Source organism: Glycine soja, chromosome 2, assembly GCF_004193775.1.
Source record: "Glycine soja cultivar W05 chromosome 2, ASM419377v2, whole genome shotgun sequence".
Taxonomy (NCBI): Eukaryota; Viridiplantae; Streptophyta; class Magnoliopsida; order Fabales; family Fabaceae; genus Glycine; species Glycine soja.
The window spans coordinates 16779733-16803828 of NC_041003.1; the positions used below are offsets into that span (position 1 = coordinate 16779733).

Genomic DNA, 24096 nt, shown 5'->3' on the forward strand with positions numbered 1-24096 from the left:
AACCACATGTAATAGATTATTTTGAAGAAGTAATTGATTATATTATCATTTCAATCGACTAAAGTGTTCTTCCAATATCTGGAAAAATTTCAAAAATAATGTAATCGATTAAATTCTTGATGAATTCAATTAAAGTGTTCTTAATCACTTTCAGGAACACTCTTAACAGAGAAGTAATCAATTACGATTATCTGGTAATTGATTAAAGCATAGACTCATGAAAAACCAATCATTGTCTCAACTGAATTGTGCAACCAATTACAATTAGCTTGTAATTGATTAAACCGAAACAAGAATCTCTTTATAGGATACAAACACTTGTGTAATTAATTAAAATAGAAAATTTTATGCATTAAAGAAGTTTCTAACTTTAGAAACAATCTTCTTACCTCTACATGATGATGGATGATGCACATATAAAAATATAGAGACTAAGATGCAACAATCAGTACAAATGACACTCAAAGAGTTGAGCATGCAAAAAGACAAAACTTCTTCAAGCTCTATCACTTAGTCTTCATGCCCCTATCTCTAACAATTTTCAGAAAAGAATGAACACTAGTTTATAACAGTGTGTTGAACACTGGATGAACACTGGATGTTACTCTTAATAAAACAAGTTCCACTATGATTGGATGTAACTAATAAGAGCATTAAGATAGAGAATTATTACCTTGTTTTCTCATATTGTTGAAACCTATTAAGCTAGTTGTTGGAACTAGGACAGCCAATTGGGCACACTAAGACGGGCATAAGTTCCAGGAAGTTCCAAAGCCAAAATATGATTGTCTTTTATTTGGTAAGCTTTCACGATCCATGCTGAATTTGTTCTCTCTTACTTCGCTTTATTGTTCTATGCTATATATATGCATAACCTTTTCTTTTTTATTTAATTTCAGATCTTGATGACCCCATTTATCCTTATAGTTCTGGAGTCTCAGTGCAAATAGCAAAAAATATTGATGGTAATGAATTTACCAGACAATTATCTCTATCTCTCGCTTTCTATGTTTTATCCTTTTCATATACATATGTCTGAAGAATATGCTGCAAAATTAAAGGGAATAACAAAATGTTGTCCAATTTTTGTTATCCCATTTTCATAGACATGAATCATACCCTTTACCCAATACCGGCCTTCTATATGCGAGGGTTCAAACGTGGGTAACATTATCTGGTATCAAAGTTGAATTTAATTTTAAAAAAATGGGTTTATTTTAATATTGCAGTGTATGATTCAAAAGTTGGGGATGGAGGCTGTCAAAGTTACCGAATTGAACTATCCATTTTATAAGACTTATGGGATGACGATGGCTGGTCTAAGGGTATGATTTAATTAACATTTCAAAACTGATGTTTAACAAGAACCATCATTTTGTCTCTTATTCTCTCACCAGGCAATTGGCTATGACTTTGACTATGATGACTTTAACAGGTAAATTTCCTCTACACATATTTATTTATTTTTTTCTATTTGGGTCATTCATTTCAATCAAGTTCAAACCATGTTAAATGAGGCATTTTGTTTTGAGCAGTTTTGTTCATGGGAGATTGCCATATGATGTGCTGCTGAAACCAGATCATGTTCTCAGGGGCATTTTGCAAAGCCCGCTTGTTAGGAAAGTTGTAAGTTTGTGTGTTATCTTTTAATGGTGAAATTATTACTTTAGAGAAGCCTCTCTTCAGTTCACTCTTGATGTATGTATGGTGAAATTATTACTTTAAAGAAGCCTCTCTTCAGTTCAATTTTATTATTTTTTTAAGCCTCTCTATGCAACTTTTCAAGCTTAGGCTTCAAGCCAGACATGTGGTGAAGAAATGCAACAGAAGAGTACAAATTTGGAAAGTCAAATGGCAACATAAAAAAGGTAAAAGCACGTGTATTCATGCATTTGGGTCTAAGGTTTCTCATGCTTTGCTGGAATTTGTGACGCCCTGTTGGTGAAATTATTGGCCATTATATTAAAACTAGTCCTAACTAGTTGGGACATTGATTTTATGAATGTGGATTATTCACTTGAATTGCACCGCAACTTGTTGCAAGCCACTTTGTATAAAATAATATATAATAGTATAAAATTATATAGGTTAGATGGTAAAATACGAAAGCAAAAATATAGAGATGTGTCACAATTATTATAGTAGGTAACTAACTTTTCATTTTGACCCCTTAAAATTGGTTAGTCTCTTTTTTAATTTTTGTGGTTATCATGTACTTTTCTCTATCCATTATATTATTTTCTCCCACCTGCTCCTTAATCATCACTCACATAAAATTCACTGTTTCATTATCTTACAACTCACAATTATTAGATTGAGTCATTCTCCAAAACCAAAATAAAATGAAACCTTTGGTTGTTGCAGTTTGGGAGTAAACCAGAGTGAAAGTCTAGTTATTTTTTTATTACTCTCGATCTTTCAATCTCTCACAAATGACAATAATAATATATAGAAAGAAATAGACAACTTCTTTATTATATATTTTTTATATAAACAAGTTCATTTAAATTGAAACTAGTTAATACATTATCCAATTCAATTTTAATTGGATACACTAATTAAAAAAAAAACTTAATATGTAAAAATGTAATTTGTGTTTGTAGGTTAGGCATAACCCGCTTACATCCCTATTTCTTATTATTTATAAATAGGAACATTATTAATCTCATTTCTATCTTAAATGATTTACACATATATATATATATGTCTCATGTAGTTATATTGATAGGCTCAGATATTTCATCAATACTTATCAAACATATAGACGTATCCAAAAATATAGATATTGAATACCTAATGAATACGGATAAGTAAAAGAAATTGATGTATTGATAGTTCATAGGTCAACACTTTTCATATTGATAGAATTTTTTAATAATTAGTGCAAAATAATATTTGTCCTTTTGTCTTATATTCAGTGAAATAATTTTTTTTTGTTTATGTAATTTTATATTCATTTGCATTATTGAATTTGTTTCTTTGCCACGCCTAGAAAATATTTTGTCTGTAGATTAGACCACCAAGGAACGGGCATACAATGTGAAAAAGAAAAGAAGTGTAAGTAGGGACGTAGCCAATAGAATGATTGGACGTAGAATTAACGTTTTGCAAAACTTAGATAAGCCAATAGTATACTGAATTTTTGTAATGTTTGTTTTGTTTTATGTCAGGTGTTAAGTATTCCACAAATATATCGTATAGGAACTATGTTATGTTCTGGGATGACAAGTTTGGAGCACATGGATTATCTGCAGAAGTAAGTCCTTGTCTCCTCAACCTTACTTAGCTCTACTGGTTTTTTGTGCACAGCTTTTCCAAGCTTAAGATTATTCCTTGAATATATGAATTACGTATGTCCATCAAAAGGCTTAGGTGCTCCACTTTATCACCAAGGTACTTAATCTTTTGGTGGCTAGATTACAATAGAACAATTCAATAACCTTTTGGTACTTAATCTTTTGGTGGCTAGATTACATGCAATAGAATAATTCAACATCTATATTCCAATATATTGGTTCATCTTGGTTTACCCTTAGTGAATGTCGATATGTCAAGAAATGTCTAGAATTGGGAAACTCTTTAGCCATTTGTATGTTTTCTCATCTCGATTTATGTCTCATTTGGATATCCTGGCAAGCCATAAAAGAATCAAACTTTGTATGAAATTTTCTTATAAAAAAAGCATATGTTGAGGAAAATTTCAATAATGTTTAATTTTTGAAATTTCTTTGATTTTATATACTTATTGATAGTGTTAAGTACTTGTGTGTGCCTTGCTTTGTTGTTGCTTATTAGTTAAGAGCAAATTCGTTTCCCATATCCTTGTAGAATATTAATTGTTATTTAGTTTGATTTGATCATTTAAAATTGTTTTCTAAGGTAGTTATTACTAATAACCGTCTTAGAATGTATATTTTCTAAGACGGTTATTAGAAATAATCGTCTTAGAATGTATATTTTCTAAGACGGTTAAATATAACCGTTTTAGAAAATGATATCAGACATGACTTTCTAAGACAGATATTACTAATAATTATCTTTAAAAAAATTTACTTTCTATGACGGTTAATTTTGAATTGTCATAAAAAATGTTTTGTCTTTAATGTCATTACATATAACAATGGTTTAAAAGCATCGTTAAAATGTCTTTTTAATCGTCGTTAAAAAGCCTTTTTGTAATAGTGATTATTGCGTCGCACCTATTTGTCCATATTTTTACTTCGCTAGTGCGTTTCTTTACTTTATGATTCGATTTTTTTTTATTTCCTTTTCTCAGAATATGGGAATTTTTAAATCTCAATCTTTACTTTTAAAAAATAAATGATTTAAAATTATAAAAGTCGTTTTTTAAAAAGTAGGTTTATAACTATGTTACCTTTCAAGAGAATTTTTTTTTTTGCTTTTAGTTTTTAAAATTTATTAATTTTTTTAAAACAAATAATTTTTTAAAAAGAATTCTTCTTTTATTTTTCTAAAATTTATTATATTTTTGTAAAAGAAATAAATATTTTAAATTTAATTTTTCTTAAAATATTTCATTTAACCAAAATGGTGAGTTTATGTAATTTAAAAAAATTAAAACTTGAAAGATGGATTAGATAAAGAGGTAGTTTTTCTTTATATCCTGTTTCAGTTCTAAAATTATGTTGCATTTCAAACATCTTTTTTTTTCTTTCTTGATTCTAGTTTTGTAAAATTTATTTTTGTTTCAATTCTTTAATGACATCCAACATCCATTATATTTAATTATAGTTTTTGTAATAAAATTATATATAATTGAATAAACTGAGATTATGCATAGAACTAATAAAGAATTTTTTTCCCACTTAAAAATATAACAAGATTTTGCTATCGACCTACAATTCTTAGTTTCTTCTTAACTTCAAATATCACATTTTGCTATGAACTATGCATCACGAAATGACACAAACACATACGAGAGGAGGGTTTCAGGTATGATTCTTAATTCCTTATCTTCCCATCCAAGTAGTCTTGATCCACCTAATCCTCATCTTATTTTCTTCGTTTTCCTTGGTAGAACTGTCCTTGAGTCTGCATGCTTCTCATCACCCACATCCTTTTAGTTTCATTCATCACTTCTTCACGTCTAAACATGATAACATAAAAAAAAAAACTAAGGAACATATAATGAATGACTACTACCAATTTGAAAACATAAGACTCTTTTATGAGAACTGTGATCTCACCTTCTTATTATTATTATTATTATTATTAAAACTATGAATACAAAAAATTGTTTACTAAGTTTGTACCCCACTTCCCATATCAAGGACCTTTACATCTGATTTCATTTATTCAAATAGAAGAATTGATATCATTATTTCTAGAAATAGAAGTTGAAGCAGATAAATATGTAAACTAAAACTAATGAATGCAATATTTAAACTACATAAGATCTCACATGTTTACAAATTCACACATGGTAAGTATCCATGATTTTAAGTGTAATACTCAGCATCAAAGAAGATGTGAAATTTGTAAAATTTGCACACTCATTCAGAAGATGTGTCACATCAGCTTTGTAGTAACACTTTTTTACAATTAGTAAAATTTGCACACTCATTCAGAAGATGTGTCACATCAACTTTATCATTGCATAACATTTTCTTATGGAAAATACATTTACTTGCATTAAGGATGTTACCTAGAGAAGTGCAATGAGGACGGAAGGAGGGAGATGTTGAGGTACATCATGTACGAAAATTCCATGCGGTGGGGGAGTGGTTGTTACACAATGGGGAAGTTAATAGCGCCGAAAACAATTATAAAATTTAATTTACTGCATGTTAAAAAGGGATTTTGTTGTCGGAAGCAAGCTGGTGCTAATGTTACTGTGTTGTTAGGGAATGGTTAGTTACACTTCTTACAATGGAGAAAGAGAAAAGGAGTTTCAACGAAGCATATAGATATACATATAGAAAGAGAGAGTCAAAATGAATGAATGGAGAAAGATATCTGATGTAGTATGGTCAATGAGTTGGAAGATATCCACCCGCGATAGAGAGAAAAGAAAGACAAGGAAGGAAGGAAAAAGGGGAGAGAAACAAAGGCAAATAACAAAATAAGGATGTAGGGGAGAAACAATGAGTGGAGTGGAAGAAAAAATGAGAGTGATGTGAGAATAAAGAGTGACAGTAACACTACTACAAAACATTGTTTCTATGACGCGCAATCTACGATGATTCTCGAGAATCAATTTAGTATATGGTGAGGTGGCAATTTTGTAATTAGAAATACAATTTTTTTACGTTGTACATTTTAAGGCGGTCATAAATAACCATCTTAGAATAGATGGTGGTGTCAATGTTGTAATTACCATAAATTAAGACAGCGACGGTGCTGCCCTAGGAATGTCTTTGTATACGATACTTATAATTACCTAAACGGCGTCGCTACTCCCTCACTCATTCTCTCAGCCATCGTTGTTCCTCTCAGCCATTCTCTCCCTCACCTAAACGGCTCACGCACCTAAACCTCACGCACCTTACCTAAATTTTGGTTGTTTGAAAACTCTATGCTCTGATTTTGAGAACTACCACTGAGGTTTTTTTTAACCCTGCTTTTTGTTTTTGTTTCATTGTTTGGATTCTGAAACGTTTTTGAGCTGGCTTTGTGGCCTACAACGTGATTTGAACCTCTGAAAGACATCGTACGTGGTGAGGATTGAGCGAATCGAAGCCGACACGCGTGGCGCCGACGTGAAGATTGACGTCTGGTGGTACTATCGGCCGGAGGAGTCAATCGGCGGCCACCGCCAGTTTCACGGCTCCAAGGAGGTTTTCCTCTCCTATCACTTCGATGTTCAGAGCACCGACACAATCAAAGCCAGGTGTACGGTCCACAGCTTCAAGAGTTACACGAAGCTCAATGTTGTCGGAAACGATGATTTCTTATGTCGTTTTGAGTACAATTCCTCCATCGGCGCCTTCAATCCTGATAGAGTTGTTGTGTGAGTCCATCACTACTCAATGTCGTTTTGGTAGATTCTCTTATAATCTCTGCTGCGCTAAATTCGAAATATAAATTGTTTTTGTTTTTGGTAGAATTTCATTTTGGAATGGAATTTGCGTCTTTATTTTATTCAGTAGCCATATATGATTAGCAATTAATTTAGAGTGTGTTTTGGTTAATGGCTCAGGTTACTGTGACTGTTCTAAAATATGTAGTGCCTAATATGTTATTAGGATTTTTATTTGTTTGTTCAGTTGGAAAATGGTAAGCAGTAGGTTTTTGTTAGAATCGAGAAGCTGTGGGATCTTATCTTGATTTTGACTTGTGTGATGTAAGTTGTTTAAAATTTTCATTGCAAGTATTTTGGGATCTTATCCTGTAGCTTTTTTATTTGTTTTGTTGAAAAAGTTATGGGTTTTCTCCTTGCTGCAAATGGTCTTTTGGTTCTTTACATTGCCATCAACTTGTTCAAGATTTACTATGGTGATGATTGGGGTGGTCTTTTTGAGGCCATCACTAGTTATGGTCTTGGTGGGTCTTCTATGGCTTTGTTTGGAAGAGTTGGTGGAGGTATCTATACTAAGGCTGCTAATGTTCGTGCTGATCTTGTTGGAAAAGTTGAAAGAAACATCCCCGAAGACGATCTAAGAAATCTAGCTGTAAGAAATATAATCCTGGAACTAGGCCCCCTTATTTGGTTTTTAAACATTCTCTAGTTAATCCTTTTGTATTTGTCTGAATAAATTACTGTGTAGACAGGTGATTGCTGATAATGTTGGAAATTCTCAATTAATGTTTTTGTCTTTTTTTTTTGTTTAAGCATTGTTGTTGCTCATGCATTGAAACCAAATTATTCAGTAAGAAGCCACAGTCTATTTGTCTTGCCTTGTACATATTTATTGGCTTTATGCATTTTTTGGATTAGAAAGATTTTTAATCTAGTTAATTTCTTCCTCCAATTTTAATCATGCAATCAGCTCATTATTATTATTATTATTAATTTGGTGTATGTAACAGGTTTATAGAAGTGCCTTGGGGTTGGTGCGTTCTATGGTGAGTACACATTATTCTAAATTATGTTAGTGTACCAGGACCAACATTGCAATATGCAACACAATTTATCATTTAAATGACCTAAAAAAATTTGCTCTATCAAACTTTCTGAATTTTGTTTCACAATGAGTAACCATGCTGTTGTATTGGATTTCACCTCCCTTAAGTAGTACTTATAGTGAGTTAACCTATCTTCTATTTATTAGAAGTCAACTATGTCTTCTACTTGAATTGATATATGTCATCTGTTATTGTTGTTTCATTACTATGCCAATGGAGTGTTAGTTGATGGAATCATTCATTTAAATACTAACTTAGACAGAACTCAATTTTCACAGCTACCATTACCACACCTTAAAGTTGGATATTTAACTGCACCTCCTGTGGGGACATCGATTGCACCTCATAATGACTGGAAGCGATCAAATTTCCTTTTGGATCACGAAAAGCTTCAACAGGTAAGATGTGGCTAAAAGGTTGAAATGTTTTAATAGGCAAAGTCACATTTAGTATTAAAATCATTGCAAAACCTCTCGGATCTAGTGTCACAACTGCGAAATTAAAAAAATGGAAATTTTATGTATGTTTTTTTCCTCTATAATATAAATGAGAATATTTATTCTTTTTTTAAAAAAGTTTACCCTTTACAGAGGTGAAATTCTTCTTAACTAGATTGTATTTTTAGTTTAATTTTTATATATTATTAATTATTAATGGGAAGTTTTTTTCTGGATAATAATGGGAAGATTTTTATATTGGATCATTAAATAAATGGGAATTATTTTGTATATAATTTTCAAATAATTATTATAAAATTAAACTAATTTTAAATATATGATAATTTATTATTAAGCACAATATATTAATTATTAGTTTCGAATTAGATTTACTATTTTTATGGGGTTTAGCAATTTAATACATATTCACCTATTTTATGGACCTTGAATTGCTCTTTTTTTCACAATTATGATTTTTACTATTTGATTTGTGATAATGAGGGTTTTAAAAAATAGTTTATCTTTTTGTTTTCTTTTAAGAAGTCCATTTAAAAATTAATAACGAACACTATTGTTGAAAATTATGATAAAAATCAGTTAAAAACATTAAGTATTATATATTTGATCCTGATAAAGAAAATATTATATATTTGGTATATTGTTGAACTTTTTTAACATATAAAAAATTAAAGATACAACATTTCCCTTATTTTAATTATTATTTTAATGTTGTTGTTGCAGTATTTAGTTTGAGCTTTACCATATTTTCCCATTAAAATTTTCCAACTTTCAAGTTTCAATTCAAGCAGCTTTGGAAAACCCAACCAGCCAACAGGTTTTTTTCAACTCTTGAAATTTCCAAGTTGTTTTAAATTTCTAGAGCAAACGGTTTTTCACTTTTTTCTACTCTTTTTCCTTTTTCGTGTTTTTTTGTTTATTTATTTATTTATTTCATTTTCACTTTCTGGGTTGAGCAAGTTAAGTTCTGGAGGGAACTGAAATGAAATCTTTATACAAGATTACACCTTTAGAAGAGTCTTGCCGAAGTGTGTGGAATCTTTGTGACAGGTCATGATCTTTGTATTCTGAGCAGTATTCAGAGTTTGATGTTGGTATGTAAAAAATAAGTTTTTATATATATATATATATTTGTGTACTTAATTTTTCCTTGAGTTTCAGCTTCCTGTCTTTTAAAAGTTTAGGTAAATGCGGGATACGAAGCAGGTTTATGCACAAGGGTGTTTTTTTTTTGCTCCTTTAGAAAAGCCTTTGGTATTTTTGGTTGCTTTTTCTCTGTTCAAAGTTCAGGGTCAAGAAATATTTGAATTAAATGAGTGGCTTTTTGACAAAATTTATGAGAGTTTGAATTTGCTATTTTTAAGCATTTTTCAAAATTTTCTTACCAAAGTATGTTTTGAGGTTGTAATAATATGGCAAAACATTTTTCTATTTTTGTATTTATTTGAATGTCTTTTTTTTTAGTCCTTTTTGTTACGAATCAAATTTCTGGTTTCAGTACTAGAAAGTTGAAAACTTGATAACTGAACAAGTACCCATTTTTCAGAGATGGAAACAGAAGGGAAAAAAATTAACTTTGTTAGAAGATAAATGCATTTCTTCCTCGTATGATTTTCTACTCAAACCCTAGAGTGTTGTGATCAGTGATTTTTGCAATTTAGTGCAAAGTTAAAAGTTTTAAATGAATCAGCTAATTCAGCTAAACAACTTTAAAAAAATCCAAATTTTGTGTCTTTGTTTTCTTTCTTCCTAGTATCTGGGTATCCTTTGATGAGTTTTCATTTTGGTTTCCTTGCATGTTTAAGAAGATTCAAATTTTTGGTTTTGCTAAAATACTCAAATTTTTGTTATGGCATGTTTTCTAATGAATCATTTTGTTTTCTGAGTACATTGTTTGTTGATCTCTGGCTTGTAGATGTTGGTTTGATTGTGTGGACTTAGGAGTGAGTAGTTTGATATATGTGCATGGAAGGAAGAGAAGGCTTCAGTTCTGGGGTTACAGTGATAGGGGCAAAATAGCTCCATCAGCCTATCATATGGCACCAAGGAGTGAAGCTCCAAGTCAGGTTCCTCCTCCTGTTCCTGAAGCAACAGTTGGAGCTATTGGTGTCTCACTTGTGAGTGTGGGATTGGATGGAACAACAGCTAAGAAGAAATCTGATTCTATTTTAGCAAGGGAGTGTTGAATTATGGTCTGCAACCACAATTTGTGGTTGCAATACCACATCAGCTGCACTTTGTCTGCCATTTTTCCTCTCTCACAATTTTAAGAGGTTTTGGAAGTTTTTGCTACTGCGACAATGATGACAATTAAAACCTTGAATTTAACATTTGTTCTCAAAATATATTATTTTATTGATTTATTGTAATAAATTTTCTACTAACTCCACTTAACATAGGAAAATACCAACATACTAATTGGTTTTTGTTTAATTTTGCTCAAACTAAGATAATTCATAATATATGTAGCCTCGGACAAATGTATGACTACTTTTTGTAGATATTATTATATTATGAGTAGTACTTGTTGAAATTATTAATTACTATAAGTTTCTACTAATTTCTGTTAATATCTATTGTTGATCCTATCTGCTAGTGGTGTAATTTCAAATGTTACACTTTGCCAGCCTGATTCTTCTGGGGAACCTTAACCTATGAGGTGTTGCAGTAAATTATCTCATAGTACATGTTTTATTTTATAATTTTTTAACTTGCCTTTTTTGTAGTTACATTTTCAATTTGTTTGAAATTTTCCTTGTCATGTTTTAAATGCTTGATGAGAAGTTCTTTGATGAGAAGTCCTTGTCATGCTCTAGTATTCTTGCCATGGCTGCTAGAGATGCAGTTTTTTTGTAAGATATTCAACTTAAATAATACATTACTGTTTTCTTTGTAACTAATTCCCCTTTTTCTCTTTTGTGGTGCAAGGAGATTGTCAAGCCACCTCAATTCTCTTCCAACATAACCTTCCCCATCTCTCTTTTCAAATTAATTTTTTTTTTTTTAATTTCATGCTTTAAATTTGGCAGCCTGGCCCGAGGGAACATGTACTTCAGTGCTTCATTAGGCGCAACAATGCCTCACAGACATATTATATGTTTCTCAGTTTATCTAGTGGTTAGTATTTAGTTAATACTACTCGAGCTTATTTTTTTTCTTCTTTTTGAGGCTTTGTTTGTGTTACTGTTAATTGCAGCACTAGTAGCTGATGATGGCAAGTTCCTTCTGGCTGCACGCAAGTTCAGACGCCCTACCTGCACAGATTATATTATCTTCGTTGATGCAGATGATATGTCCAGAGAAAGCAATGCCTCTGTTGGGAAATTGAGGTCCACTCTTAATCAGATACTGTTGCTAGCTATTCTTCTTTTCTTGTTTCTTAGTGCAAAGACTAACCCTTTATCTTCACATTTCATTAGATTGCTATTTTTGGGAACCAAGTTTACAATCTACGATAGAAAAAGTTGTTCCACTGAGCTGGTGGTGAATTCAAAACTTATATTTAATGTGAAAAAGTTGTTCCACTGAGCTATTTTTGGCAACCAAGTTGGTTGTTTCACCAGAAAATGGACATGCTGGACTGCAAGAGGATGAAGTCATCCTCCAATTTGGAAAAATTGGGAAGGACTTGTTTACAATGGATTACCAGTACCCTATCTCATCATTTCAAGCATTTGCAATCTGCCTCAACAGCTTCGCTACCACGGTTGCTTGCGAATGATGCATGTTTGAACATGTATTCATCTGAAAACTCAAACATTCTAAAATTAGAAACTATCTTTGGACAAGAAATGGATAGAGAGAAAACAAATGAATGGTCACGGAAGTAAGAAAGCTTAGATTAGTTCATTAACTATTTTTCCTTTTCTATTAATCACATGAACATCTTGTTACTGTTGTTGGTTTCCAACTATGTTGATAACTTCTTGATAATCCCATTTCCTTTAAAAATCAAACAAGAAATATAATTTTCCTGGCTGATGATTTGTTGAGTGCTTAGTTTTGCCTAAGTTATAAAATATACATGTGGATTAGAGAGGTGTAGTATACATGTAACAAGTAATATTATAAGGTGTAGTATCTACATATATATCATTATTCTTTAATGTGGATTGAGCAAAAACCTTGACACATTCTTAGAAGGAAAATGGTGCATGACAACTATGTCATCCTATTTTTACACTTTTAGAGAGATAGAAACATGATCCGGTAAGAGAAAGGGTAGAGAAAAAAATAATTAGGAGTGTCAATTAGGCATACATACTTTGTAGATGTTCATGTATTATTACTCATACTCATGTAGTAGTGATACCTAATTTTCTTACATCCAAATAGTGTAAATATTCTATCTCATTTTTTCTTTATCTTTCTCTTATGATCACATTTCCTAACCAATCATATCAATTACTTGTCACTATTCTTTTCTCATCTCGGGTATCCCGTTGGTTGTCCAAGGAATTTTTATCCCTATAGTAATCTGTTTTCATCAGGTCACATCATCGTACGAAAACATTCTTCATCATATGGAGAACATATCAATTGGTAATTTCGTCTTCACAACTCGAGAGAGTGGAAACTACTTAGCATGCTTCTGGGTGGGTCATAGTGAACGAGCTGGTGGAGACGTTAGTATGAACCTTGATTGGAAAACTGGAATTGCAGCCAAGGATTGGGATTCAGTTGCTAAAAAAGAAAAGATTGAGGTAATTAAACATTTCATCAATATTAATAATCTATTGACATGCCTGATGTTTTCATCTAGAATTTTTTTAGTTCTACCTCATAAGAGTTATACCATAACAGATACTTGAAAGGCCTATTGATTATTATAGAACGAGTCTCTGTGCTATTTTTATAAAGAATTCCATGATTTGTAATTTAGTACTTCCTTGAATTGAAGTCTACCTCTTTTCTTTCATTAACTTTATAATCCTCAATTTTGCTGATGGTCTTGGGTTATACCATGTACTTGGGTGTGTGCATTGCAATTTCAGTTCTGCAGTTGTTGCATTTGAAGCGATACTTTCCACAAGAAAAAGCTTATCTAGATGGTGCTAGTGTTGATTTAATTTTAAAGTAGGAATTTTATAACTCAGGCATTTTTATGAGCTTTGCGTTCTTAGTTACACTACTAAAAAAAGTGCATTTTTATGATTTATACAACTTTACTACACCGCTGCAACTTATTTCTTGTCCTCCTGAGATGAAGAATGGTGACATCGATCCAAACCAAAAATCAGATTCAAATTGGGGTTTATATAATAAGTCTTTATTGCTGAAATTTACTATTTTCATTTCTGAAATTTGACCAATGTTTATAAAATAAGTGTTATAGGAGACATTAGGTTTAATTATATTTGAATATTGTTATTGTCGTTCACGAAAAAAATAAAAAAAATAGTAAATCTACATCGGTTATTCAAAAAACCGATGTAGTATCCTGACAATTCTACATGGGTTACAATCAAAACCGATGTAGAATTCTTTATCAAGAGGTATCCTTCTACGACGTTTGTTGCCAAAACCCGATGTAGTATCATGGTCATTCTATATCGATTATCAGCACAACCGATGTAGAATTGTGGAATTCAAAGACAGGTTTAGAGATCAACCCATCGTAGAATGAAGAGAATCTACATCGGTCCTCTTAATAACCGATGTAGAAAGGTCAGGATGCTGATGCAAGCTCCATTGGAGCTTGTAGGCCTAGGATCTTCTTCATCAATGGATTCCTTTGCTTCTTGGAAGATGAATGGCAGCGGAATAAAGAAAAGAAGAGAGAGAGGAGACGCCACTTCAAGGAGAAGATGAGTCTAGAAGAAGCTCACCACCATAGGAGGCCATTGATAAGAGCTTGGAGGAAGAAGGAGATGAGTGAAGGGAGAGGGAGAGAAGAGCACGAAATTTTATGCTCCAAATGAGCTTTGAAATCTGAAGTTTAATATTCAAATGATCAAAGTTCAAAAAATGGCACACACATGACCTCTATTTATAGCCTAAGTGTCACACAAAATTGGAGGGAAATTCAAATTTCACTTGAATTTGAAATTGAATTTGTGGAGCCAAACTTTGGAGCCAAAATTTCACTAATTATGATTAGTGAATTTTAGTTATGGTTCAGCCCACTAATCCAAGATCAATTTTAAGATTCTCCACTAAGTGTGCTTAGGTGTCATGAGGCATGAAAAGCATGAAGGACATGCACAAAGTGTGACTATATGATGTGACAATGGGGTGTAGTAAGCAAATGCTCACCTCCCCCTCTAAAATTTAATTGGATTGGGCTTCTACCAATTCAATTAAATTTATTTCCAACCACACACATCAAATATTCACTTAGTGCATGTGAAATTACAAAACTACCCCTAATACAAAAACCAGCCTAGGTGTCCTAAAATACAAGGGCTGAAAAATCCTATATTTCTAGGGTATCCTACCTACATTATGGAGTCCTAAATACAAGGCCCAAAAATAGTGAAACCTTAATCTAATATTTACAAAGATAAGTGGGCTCGTACTTAGCACATGGGCCCGAAATCTACCCTAAGGCTCATAAGAACCCTAGGGTCTTCTCTTGCATCTCTGGCCCAATCTACTTGGAGTTTTCTATCCAATGCCCTTGCGGGGTAGGATTGCATCAGATGCTACATCGGGTTTTGGCTGAAATCCGTCTTTGAACACTACCCATTCTATGACGGTCTGTTACCGTCGTAGTAAGACGACGTACTTTCTACATCGCCGACTACGATGGCACGTCAAAACCGATGTAAAAAGACTTATAGAATCGATATAAAAAACCTACTTTATAGTAGTGTAAGCACAGTTTATTAGCAGATGTGTGCGAGTTATTTTAATGTATCAATTCCACCTTTTGTACCCATTATTCTTTTTCCATTTTATCCTTTAATTAATAGATATTATTGTTGCAATTGAGAATGAGTGAGATATGGAATATAATTGAGAAGCATAAATGTATACCAAAATGTGGAGATAAAAAAGAAGTTATAAAGTTGCATGCTATTTATCTATTGTTATAGATGTTATGGATACCCTCCATACTAAAACTTTACCCTTCTTAGTTCCTTTTATTGGTTCTTTTCTGGCAACCCATACATTGTCTCCAATTGCTCCTCCACCACCTCCGATGGGTCAGTCGAGACTCACGACCCCAAACGGTGCCATCCCCCACCGACCCTCGACTTCCCTCTTTCCCTTCAGTCCCAAATCCCACAATCCCATTGTAGGGAAAAGAAAGTGGAAGAGAGAAGAACTGTGTGGAACCCCACGCTATGTTGAACTTCGATACCACTGGCGAGTTCATATATTGTGGAGCAGGAGAATTCATATATTGTGGAGCAGGAGAATTCTTAAATTGCATATGCGGCCTGATTTCTCAAACTGCGGCTATTGTAATAGAAGCACACACTGCACCAATGTCACCTTAGATCAATCTTTAACGTGCAAAAAATTGGTCTTTCTTTGTTGAATTCAATTTCTTTAGGTTCCTTCATCCTTACATCCCCACCAGCATGCAAGTTCCACCCCCTTCTTCAAACAAACACAAATCCATATTCGACTAGTCTTTGTGCCAATGGTCTCATTCTCTCTCCAATATCCCACTTTTTTGCAAGCCACCAACTCAAGCGTTGACTCCTTTGTTGCTAGATGGCTCGATTGCGGCAAACGAAATTGTAAAGGAGTGATTTTGATTGTAATCTTTTTATTGTATTTTTTTAACCACAATTTCTTTGTTGATCGCGTTTTGCGATTTTTGATTCCTCAATCTAATTAGTTCACTTCATTAGGGATGAATCTTTGATTTTGAGGGTTTGAATGTTATTTGTTATTGATTCTGGATTTGTTTACTGAACCAGAGTATGGCTTCTCCATCTGATTTTCATGAATGATTGGATCTGATTTATTATTATCTTTTATCTAAAACAATTTTAGATATGATTTTGAGGGAGGAGATTCATTTGCATCGTTTGGGGATGATTGTGAGCGCATCTCAATGGAGCAGCCAAAGATAGTGGAGGTGCAGTCAGAGAAGGAGGGGAGAGTTGGAAGGATAAAGTTTCAGTATGAAAGGTATATAATATAAGGGCCATTATTAATTAATGATATATGGTGGACCACTTACAAAAGTTACCGGTAAGTGGCCCACCTTAAAAGCAGCCATTACAAAAGATGAGTATAATTACAGAAGAAAATAGAAAGAAACACAAGTATGTCAAAGGCAAAGCCTAAAACATTTGCTTAGGTCGATCTCTAAAATTTTTGCTAATGATTACAACTTTTATTTACAAAAGAAATTGAAGCAAAGCTATTCATTAATTTGTCAATAATATTATTAGTAAATATTTTTCTTCTAAACATAAGTCAAGCATCTTATTATGACTCTCTTTTTCTTAAATAATATTTATTTTATTTGTTTAATAAATTAAATTTTCATCTCCTATTAATCTAATTTAAAATAAATATCTTTCATGATTTAAAAATGTAAATTTAGAATAGATCTAACTCAATATAGCATAAATGTTATTTTCTTCCCCCAAATTATTGTATTTTCATAATTAAAACTCATAAATGAAATTTGCTAATGAATAATAATATAAATGAATGAGAGAAGAGCCTATGCACTCCAATCTCAAATATATATATATATATATATATATATATATATATATATATATATTAAATTTGTTAACATTTATGATAAATTTCAATGTAACAATTTCAATTATAAAATTCATTTTTAAGTTGGGATCACACGCCTTTTTCTTTGTTGGTGGTTACTCGCTTGATACGAGGGTTTAAGAACTAAACTTGTTTAGATATACCACCTCTTAGAATGTTTAGAAGTGGTTGGTTTAGCGAGTTATCTGTGAGGTGCTGGAATGGATTGTGTGGTGCATTAGGAGGGCTAAGGCGAACAAGCTAGGTCATTACATGGTGTTGCCAGAGAGTTGATGCAGAGGCAGTGGAAAGAAAATACAAAGATAATACATGGATGGTCACTCATTGTATTCAGGTCTTTGTGATCAATTAATAAACAATCACTTCTTATCAACAGCAATGCAAAATATATGTACTTGTTTTCTTTGTGATATATAGATGATTACTCATTGAACTTTTTATTAAGAAAAATACTAGTATGAGTAAAAGTGGAGCACCATTTAACACAATATGTGTCAAGAAGAAGCACATAGAGATACAAACCAGAAGGTATATGGAAATGAAGCACTAATTACAATACCCATCAAACGCCCACATAAGAGACTACTAAAGACTTATACTCTGAAAAAAATGCTAACTTTACAGTCCTTGACCCATATAGAGCCTTTAATTTGGTTACTTGTAGCTCATTATATGACCTAATCAAACCCCTTTAATTTGGCACAATGTGCAGTGTGGCCCCACCAGCTTGAGAGTTGCATTCATGACAAATTGGTACACTCACCATTAAAAGGACTGCAAATAAAGTACACCATACAAAGCTGTAACGTCTTAGCACAAATAATGTTGCTAGATTAAACCATGTAGAAAGCATTTAATCTACAATCTTATGTTGTTTCTTAAATATTATGGTTTTGCTGATTTAAGTTTGCTACTCCCAGCAATTTGTTCGCAATACTTTTCACAAGCTGGGCCACATACCTCGATGGTGGCACCCTTCTCTTTCAAACACACAGGCATGCATTGTTTTGCACAGTCAGATAGAGTTTCAGCGCTTTTAACACAGGCCATAGTAATCACCAAGCAGATCAACAACGAAACTATTGTTTTCTTTGAGACCATCATAGTTGATTTTTTTTTTCTCTTTAAGGTTTCGAAGCAGGTAATTAAAATTATTAAGTACAAGAGTTTTGATTAATTTGCCAGATTTATATATAGGATAAAAAGGTTGTGCTTTGCAAGGAAACTTTTGGGGAGAAGTGGGGTTGTCCTCTTGTTTGTAAGTGGTGAAGAGAAAACTACGGCTATATTTTAAACTTTTAAGGTTAACAAGGAAATACATGAAGTGCATGACATAATTTTAGATGGTTAGAATCTTTCAAGGTCTTTCTCTCACCTAAATAGGAATGCTATATTAAGATGTAATTTTCCCTGGAAATTAATGCTTTATATAGATAACATACTACGTAACTCATTTGTTGTATGGTTGTACCTATGATTATTGCTCATTAATAATTCCTATTTTAAAGCACTTTCCATGCATTGTATTTCCTTAGTAATATGGTAAAGTGCATGTGTCTATAGCTTTATACATTAGTCATGTTTTAAAGGTTAAGGTGCTTGCATCTATCCTCTATACTATATACTATATATAAAGTAGAATGTTTTTAAATAGAAAAGTTAAATATGCCAATCTTTTGGGTGATTCTTCAAAGAATTTTTTCCCATTTAGCACATAGAGAAGTTTCCTCTTTTTTATTTTTAATTGTGAGTCTCACATTTATTTGCAGACAATTCAAATTATGCATAATTATTTGCATACAAAATAGATTATGAACAATTATGACATACAAAATTAGGACATCAATCTTTCCAGTATGTTCTGATTGAGCACCATTTTAAAATAACTCTTATACACAAATGTAGATACCCAATTTTGTTTAGACTAGAAATGTGTAAAAGCAAAAGTTGCAAAAGTTTCACAGAAAATGTAAAAGAAATGAAATATAAATTAAGAAAATTTCAAACAAAAATAACAATGAATATCCATAAAAAAGAGAAAAAATAAAAGTAAAAAATGATAAATAAAATAAAATAAAAATGACAAAAAAGGCCCAAGCCATAATCATGAGCTACAATGCAAATGACATGTTTCAGTGTGTGCATAAGGAAACAAAAGCTCATTTGATGAAGTTTGATTTCCATAACCAATGGATAGCTTTTGCTTCAACAAGAAAGCAAGCACTCGATTGATCTCTAAGCATACTTCTTAGGTCCAAAGTTGTAAGAAAAAAGTGAACAAAGAAAATGCAGGTAGTGATGGATCAAATGCTGGTCAAACGTTACCTTGTTTGGTCTCGAGGCATCTTGCAAGTTGTCCTATGCCAAAACATATGCAATGAGACTGTTAGTGCTTAGCTCTACTGAGTTTTAAAAGATTGGCTAAGATTTTGTTAAAACATAAGCACTTAGACAATGAAGGAAAGCTGGAGTTGCTGCACATGATGTCCAACGTTATGTCAAGGAATCAGATCGGGCTGCACAATGCACAAGGCAAGATAAAATGTCAAATGAAGAATTGAAGCTGCAGGATCCACGATGTCGGATACAATGTCCTGACATCCTGCCCGAAAATACTGGACACATAAATCTGTTATATCTTTAACAGAGTGAGCAGGATCCACGATGTCGGACACGATGTCCTGACATCCGGCCCGAAAATACTGGACACATAAATCTGTTATATCTTTAACAGATTATTGTGCAGTTAGCAACAGATTTGGTGATCTATCTTTAGGAACGAATTAAAAGATAATTAAAGTTCGAATTACAAATTTGAATAGTTCGTTCAGGGATTAAAGATTAAAGATAAAAACTGAAAGATCAAACTTGATCTTTTAGATCTCTAAGTGCAGATTTTCAGGAAAGAAGATAGATCTCATCCAGCATCAAGAAGTTGCAGCCCAGAAACGCACACTGCTATATAAACATGGAGGCTGCACGAGTTCTGTACCAAGTCCGGGATTGAAGAGTTATTTTGTGAGTTTTGGGACTTGAGTCTTTTGTGAGCCACCTTGATGTTATCCTAACATCAAGTGTTGGACCTGAGTGTGTAGAGTTGATCTCTAGAGTGTGTAGAGTTGATCTCTAGAGTGTGTAGAGTTGATCTCTATAGTTTGTGTGGAGTTGATCTCTATTGTTCAGAGAGCAATCTCTGGTGTGTCTTTGATTTGTTTGTAAACACGGGAGTGTGATTGAGAGGGAGTGAACGAGGTTTCTCATATCTAAGAGTGGCTCTTAGGTAGAGATCGCACGGGTAGTGGTTAGGTGAGAAGGTTGTAAACAGTGGCTGTTAGACCTTGAACTAACACTATTTTAGTGGATTTCCTCCCTGGCTTGGTAGCCCCCAGATGTAGGTGAGGTTGCACCGAACTGGGTTAACAATTCTCTTGTGTTATTTACTTGTTTAAACTGTACACACTGTCAAATATAATCTGCATGTTCTGAAGCGTGATGTCGTGACATCCTGTACGACATCTGTCCCCAGTATCAGAATTTCAGAGACAAAAGAGGACTAATTTAGGCAAGAGTAATACACGAAGTGGGTAACACACAAGAATCTCTTTCTTCCTCAAAACCTATATAACAAAAAACATGCAAGAACACACCACTTATATTCAGATTTTCTCTCCTTCTTGTTAAACATATTGCATTAAAACATTTCTTATTTACTATTGTAATGATCGATGTTTAATTGTCCAAAATGCTTACGTGTCAAGAAGTAATGTTCCAATTGGTTGGATTATGTTTGCTTCTATTTTGGGCAAAATTGCACTTTATAAGTCACTAGTTGCATGTATGTCTTTTGATAACATGTGTAGGTGTCATAATGGATTGTCATTTCTCATGTATTTTCTCTTGAATATGAATGGAAACATGCAAAACAGTATGATTTTACAACAAATATGAAAATTGCTCTGCTCTCTCATCTTCTCTACTATTTATGTTTCTTGGTTTTTATGTTCATTGTTGTCTTCATTTAACAGTAGTATCTAGGTCTTTGTTCTTATAGGTTGTAGGTCTAAAAAAATTGAGAGGAGACCATGAAGAAGGAGAAAGTTGTTACGTGTCTACATTCAGCCTTAGTGGATGATGTATTTACCAATATTATGCATCTGAAAACAACCAAGCAAATATGGGATGAACTAAATGAGAGGCATGCAAGTGATGAAAGGATATGATTTATCAAGCTATTAACTCTTAGAAAATAGTTTGAAATGCTGAAAATGAGTGAGAATGAATCAATTAAGGAGTACTCAGAGTTGTCCCGTGTGTGGATGACAACAAGGTGGTTGAAAAAATGCTGATGAACCTACCCAAAAATTTGAAGCCAAAGTTTCTACTATTGAAGAATCATGTGATCTTAAGAAACTAACTATTTTTGAGATGGTGAGTAAGTTGCATGCTCATGAACTAAGATTTTCCATGAGGCTGTATGATGTAATTGAAGGTACATTTCAAGCTAGACACAAGGGGAAACAACCTATTCAGAAGGATCAAAATAAGCAACAATGTAAAAGAGGAGGTGATCAAAAGGAAAAGGCAAACAAGATGGGAGTTCAACCTAATTTATATCAAGGGACAATTTTCCTCCTTGCACTACATGCAAAAGGACAAACGACTTGTCTAAAGATTGTTGACATAAGGGGAAGCCTCAAATTCAATGTAACAATTGCTAGAACTGCAGATATAAAGAGAGGTACCACCGATTTAAGAAAAATCAATCTCACCCACAACCTTGCTCATCAAGTCAACCTCACTAATGAGCAATCTAAAGCTTGAAAACACTTCTTTATGGCTACCCAAGCAAATAGTTTAGGTTCAAAGGATGTATGGTATGTTGATAGTGGATGCACAAACAACATGGCAAGGGATTCAAGTTTCTTCACCTCTTTAGACAAAGCTATTAAAACCAGAGTCAAGCTTGAAAATGGAGAAATTGTTCAAGTTGAAGGAAGAGGTATTGTTTCCATTCAACTAGCAAAGGTCCTAAATTTATTCATGATGTTTTGTTGATTAAATATTTGAATAAGAATTTGCTATGTGTTGCTTAGTTAGTGAGAGGAAATTCTCTCTCATTTTAAAAGTAATGGTTGTATCATATTGGATTCAAATGATTCTAAAGTTATTAAGGTCAAAATGTATGATAATAGTTTTCCAATCAATTTGAATCAAGTGAAATAATTTGTACTTGCCCGTGATAGGTAGTCTTGATGATTTATGTGATGCTTTTCAACTAGGGAAAATGCACAAAAAGTCTTTTCAAGCCACAAATGTTACACGAGCAAAGAGCAAATTGGAGTTTGTTCACACTGATTTGTGTGGTCCTATATATGAGCATACCTTCTCTAAGCCAAAACAAGTATTTTATCTTATTTGTTGATGATTTTACAAGAATGACATGGGTGTATTTTTTATTAAGCAAAACTTAAACTTTTAATGTCTTTAAGGAGTTTAAAGCTATGGTGGAGTCTCAAAGTCACTATAAGATTAAAATGTTGAGAGTAGACAATGGGAAGGAGTATATCTCTCATGAATTCAACTTATCTTGTGAAGATATGAGCATTATTCATACATTAAAATTAGCTACACCCTAAACTGAATGTAGTTTCTAAGAGGACAAACATAACGGTCATGAAGATGACAAGATGCTTAATTGCAGAAAAGAAACTACCAAAGAGCTTTTGGATTAAAGCTATTTATACAACAACATATCTCTCAAATAGGCTTCCAACAAGAGTTGTTCAAGAGAAAACACCAATTGAAGCTTGATTTGAGTGAAGCCCTTTGCCAAACACTTGAAGGTTTTTGAATTAATATGCTATATTATTGTTGTAGTGACTAAAAGATCCAAATTGAATGACAAAGCTAAAATGAGGATTTTCCTAGACTGTGCAACACGTTCTAAATGTTATAAAGTGTACAATTTGAAGTCAAAACAGATAATTATTAGCTGGGATATTCAAAGAAGCATGAAGTTTGAACAACAACAAGATACAAATGATGATGAAATTCAGATTGCTAAATCTAGTTCTTTGGTGCTAAAAAAAAGTCTTTGGCTAAAATTTATGAAAAATGAAATTTTTTTGGTTCATAAGCCTTCTTGCTTTGGAGAGGCTTCAATGAAAAATGATAGAAAGATGAAATAACAGCAATCACACTAAAAGGGGATTGAATAGTGTGTAAATCAAAGATAATAACTTTATATAATAAAATGTTTATCGCAGTATCATATATATATATATATAAGTATGCATGTATATACTCGAGTCATCCACTAATAACAAAAAAAAATTTGGTCGATCATTGATGACTTGATCTACTAAGAAACAGATGCGGAGTTGATCTTGAACTGAAGCTCTAGATGCCAATTTGTTGGGAAGATTAGAGAAATTCTATTCAGATAGGAAAACATGAATGATAGAAGGAGAAGAGAGATATCATGCAAAATTGTTAAGTTTATTGTGAATTACATAATTTACAATGAAAGGGTTCAAAGCACTCTCCAGCTCTCTAAACCCAAAATACAAAGCTCCTTCTAAAGGAGACTACAGATAATTGTCTAACCAGTTATAGCTACAACAATGTTTAATGTACGATCAGACTGGATGCTCCCTTCTGTGTGACTGAATGCTCTACCAAATTACAATAGATTGCACGACCTATTTAGAAGACAAGAGTATTGGACCAGATGACCAATATTGTCCACCCTATCTCTATCGTCCATCGTCCAACAATCAATACAAGTTACTTAGTTGCCACCAATGAAGTGACTGATTGAGCATTTTTAGTTTAGTATTTCTCTATTTCTCTTAGCTTA

General features: G+C 32.8%; 1 protein-coding gene across 7 annotated transcripts; it reads left to right on the forward strand.

Annotated features, from left to right (window-relative positions):
• The first annotated feature begins 6071 nt into the window (after nucleotides 1-6071).
• On the forward strand, nucleotides 6072-18581 carry LOC114390952. Of its 7 annotated transcripts, XM_028351952.1 has the most exons (8): nucleotides 6080-6970; nucleotides 7227-7303; nucleotides 7446-7631; nucleotides 7990-8025; nucleotides 8364-8483; nucleotides 11570-11657; nucleotides 11737-13243; nucleotides 16491-16882. In XM_028351952.1, exons 3-7 carry the CDS (start codon nucleotides 7515-7517, stop codon nucleotides 12066-12068), a joined length of 693 nt encoding a protein of 230 aa, XP_028207753.1. In that variant the 5' UTR covers nucleotides 6080-6970; nucleotides 7227-7303; nucleotides 7446-7514; the 3' UTR covers nucleotides 12069-13243; nucleotides 16491-16882. The 7 variants fall into 7 exon arrangements, with proteins under 7 accessions (XP_028207703.1, XP_028207753.1, XP_028207728.1 ...); XM_028351902.1 differs by having other exon boundaries at nucleotides 6072-6970; nucleotides 7227-7631; XM_028351927.1 differs by lacking the exon at nucleotides 6080-6970 and adding an exon at nucleotides 17950-18581 and having other exon boundaries at nucleotides 6977-7631; nucleotides 16491-16628.
• The last annotated feature ends 5515 nt before the right edge of the window (nucleotides 18582-24096 follow it).

Coding starts and splice junctions, on each gene's coding strand:
- LOC114390952 (XM_028351902.1), top strand. CDS start 7,383: ATGGGTTTTCTCCTTGCTGCAAATGGTCTTTTGGTTCTTTACATTGCC. Junction 7,632..7,989: donor ACGATCTAAGAAATCTAGCT/GTAAGAAATATA, acceptor TGTATGTAACAG/GTTTATAGAAGTGCCTTGGG. Junction 8,484..11,569: donor ATCACGAAAAGCTTCAACAG/GTAAGATGTGGC, acceptor TAAATTTGGCAG/CCTGGCCCGAGGGAACATGT.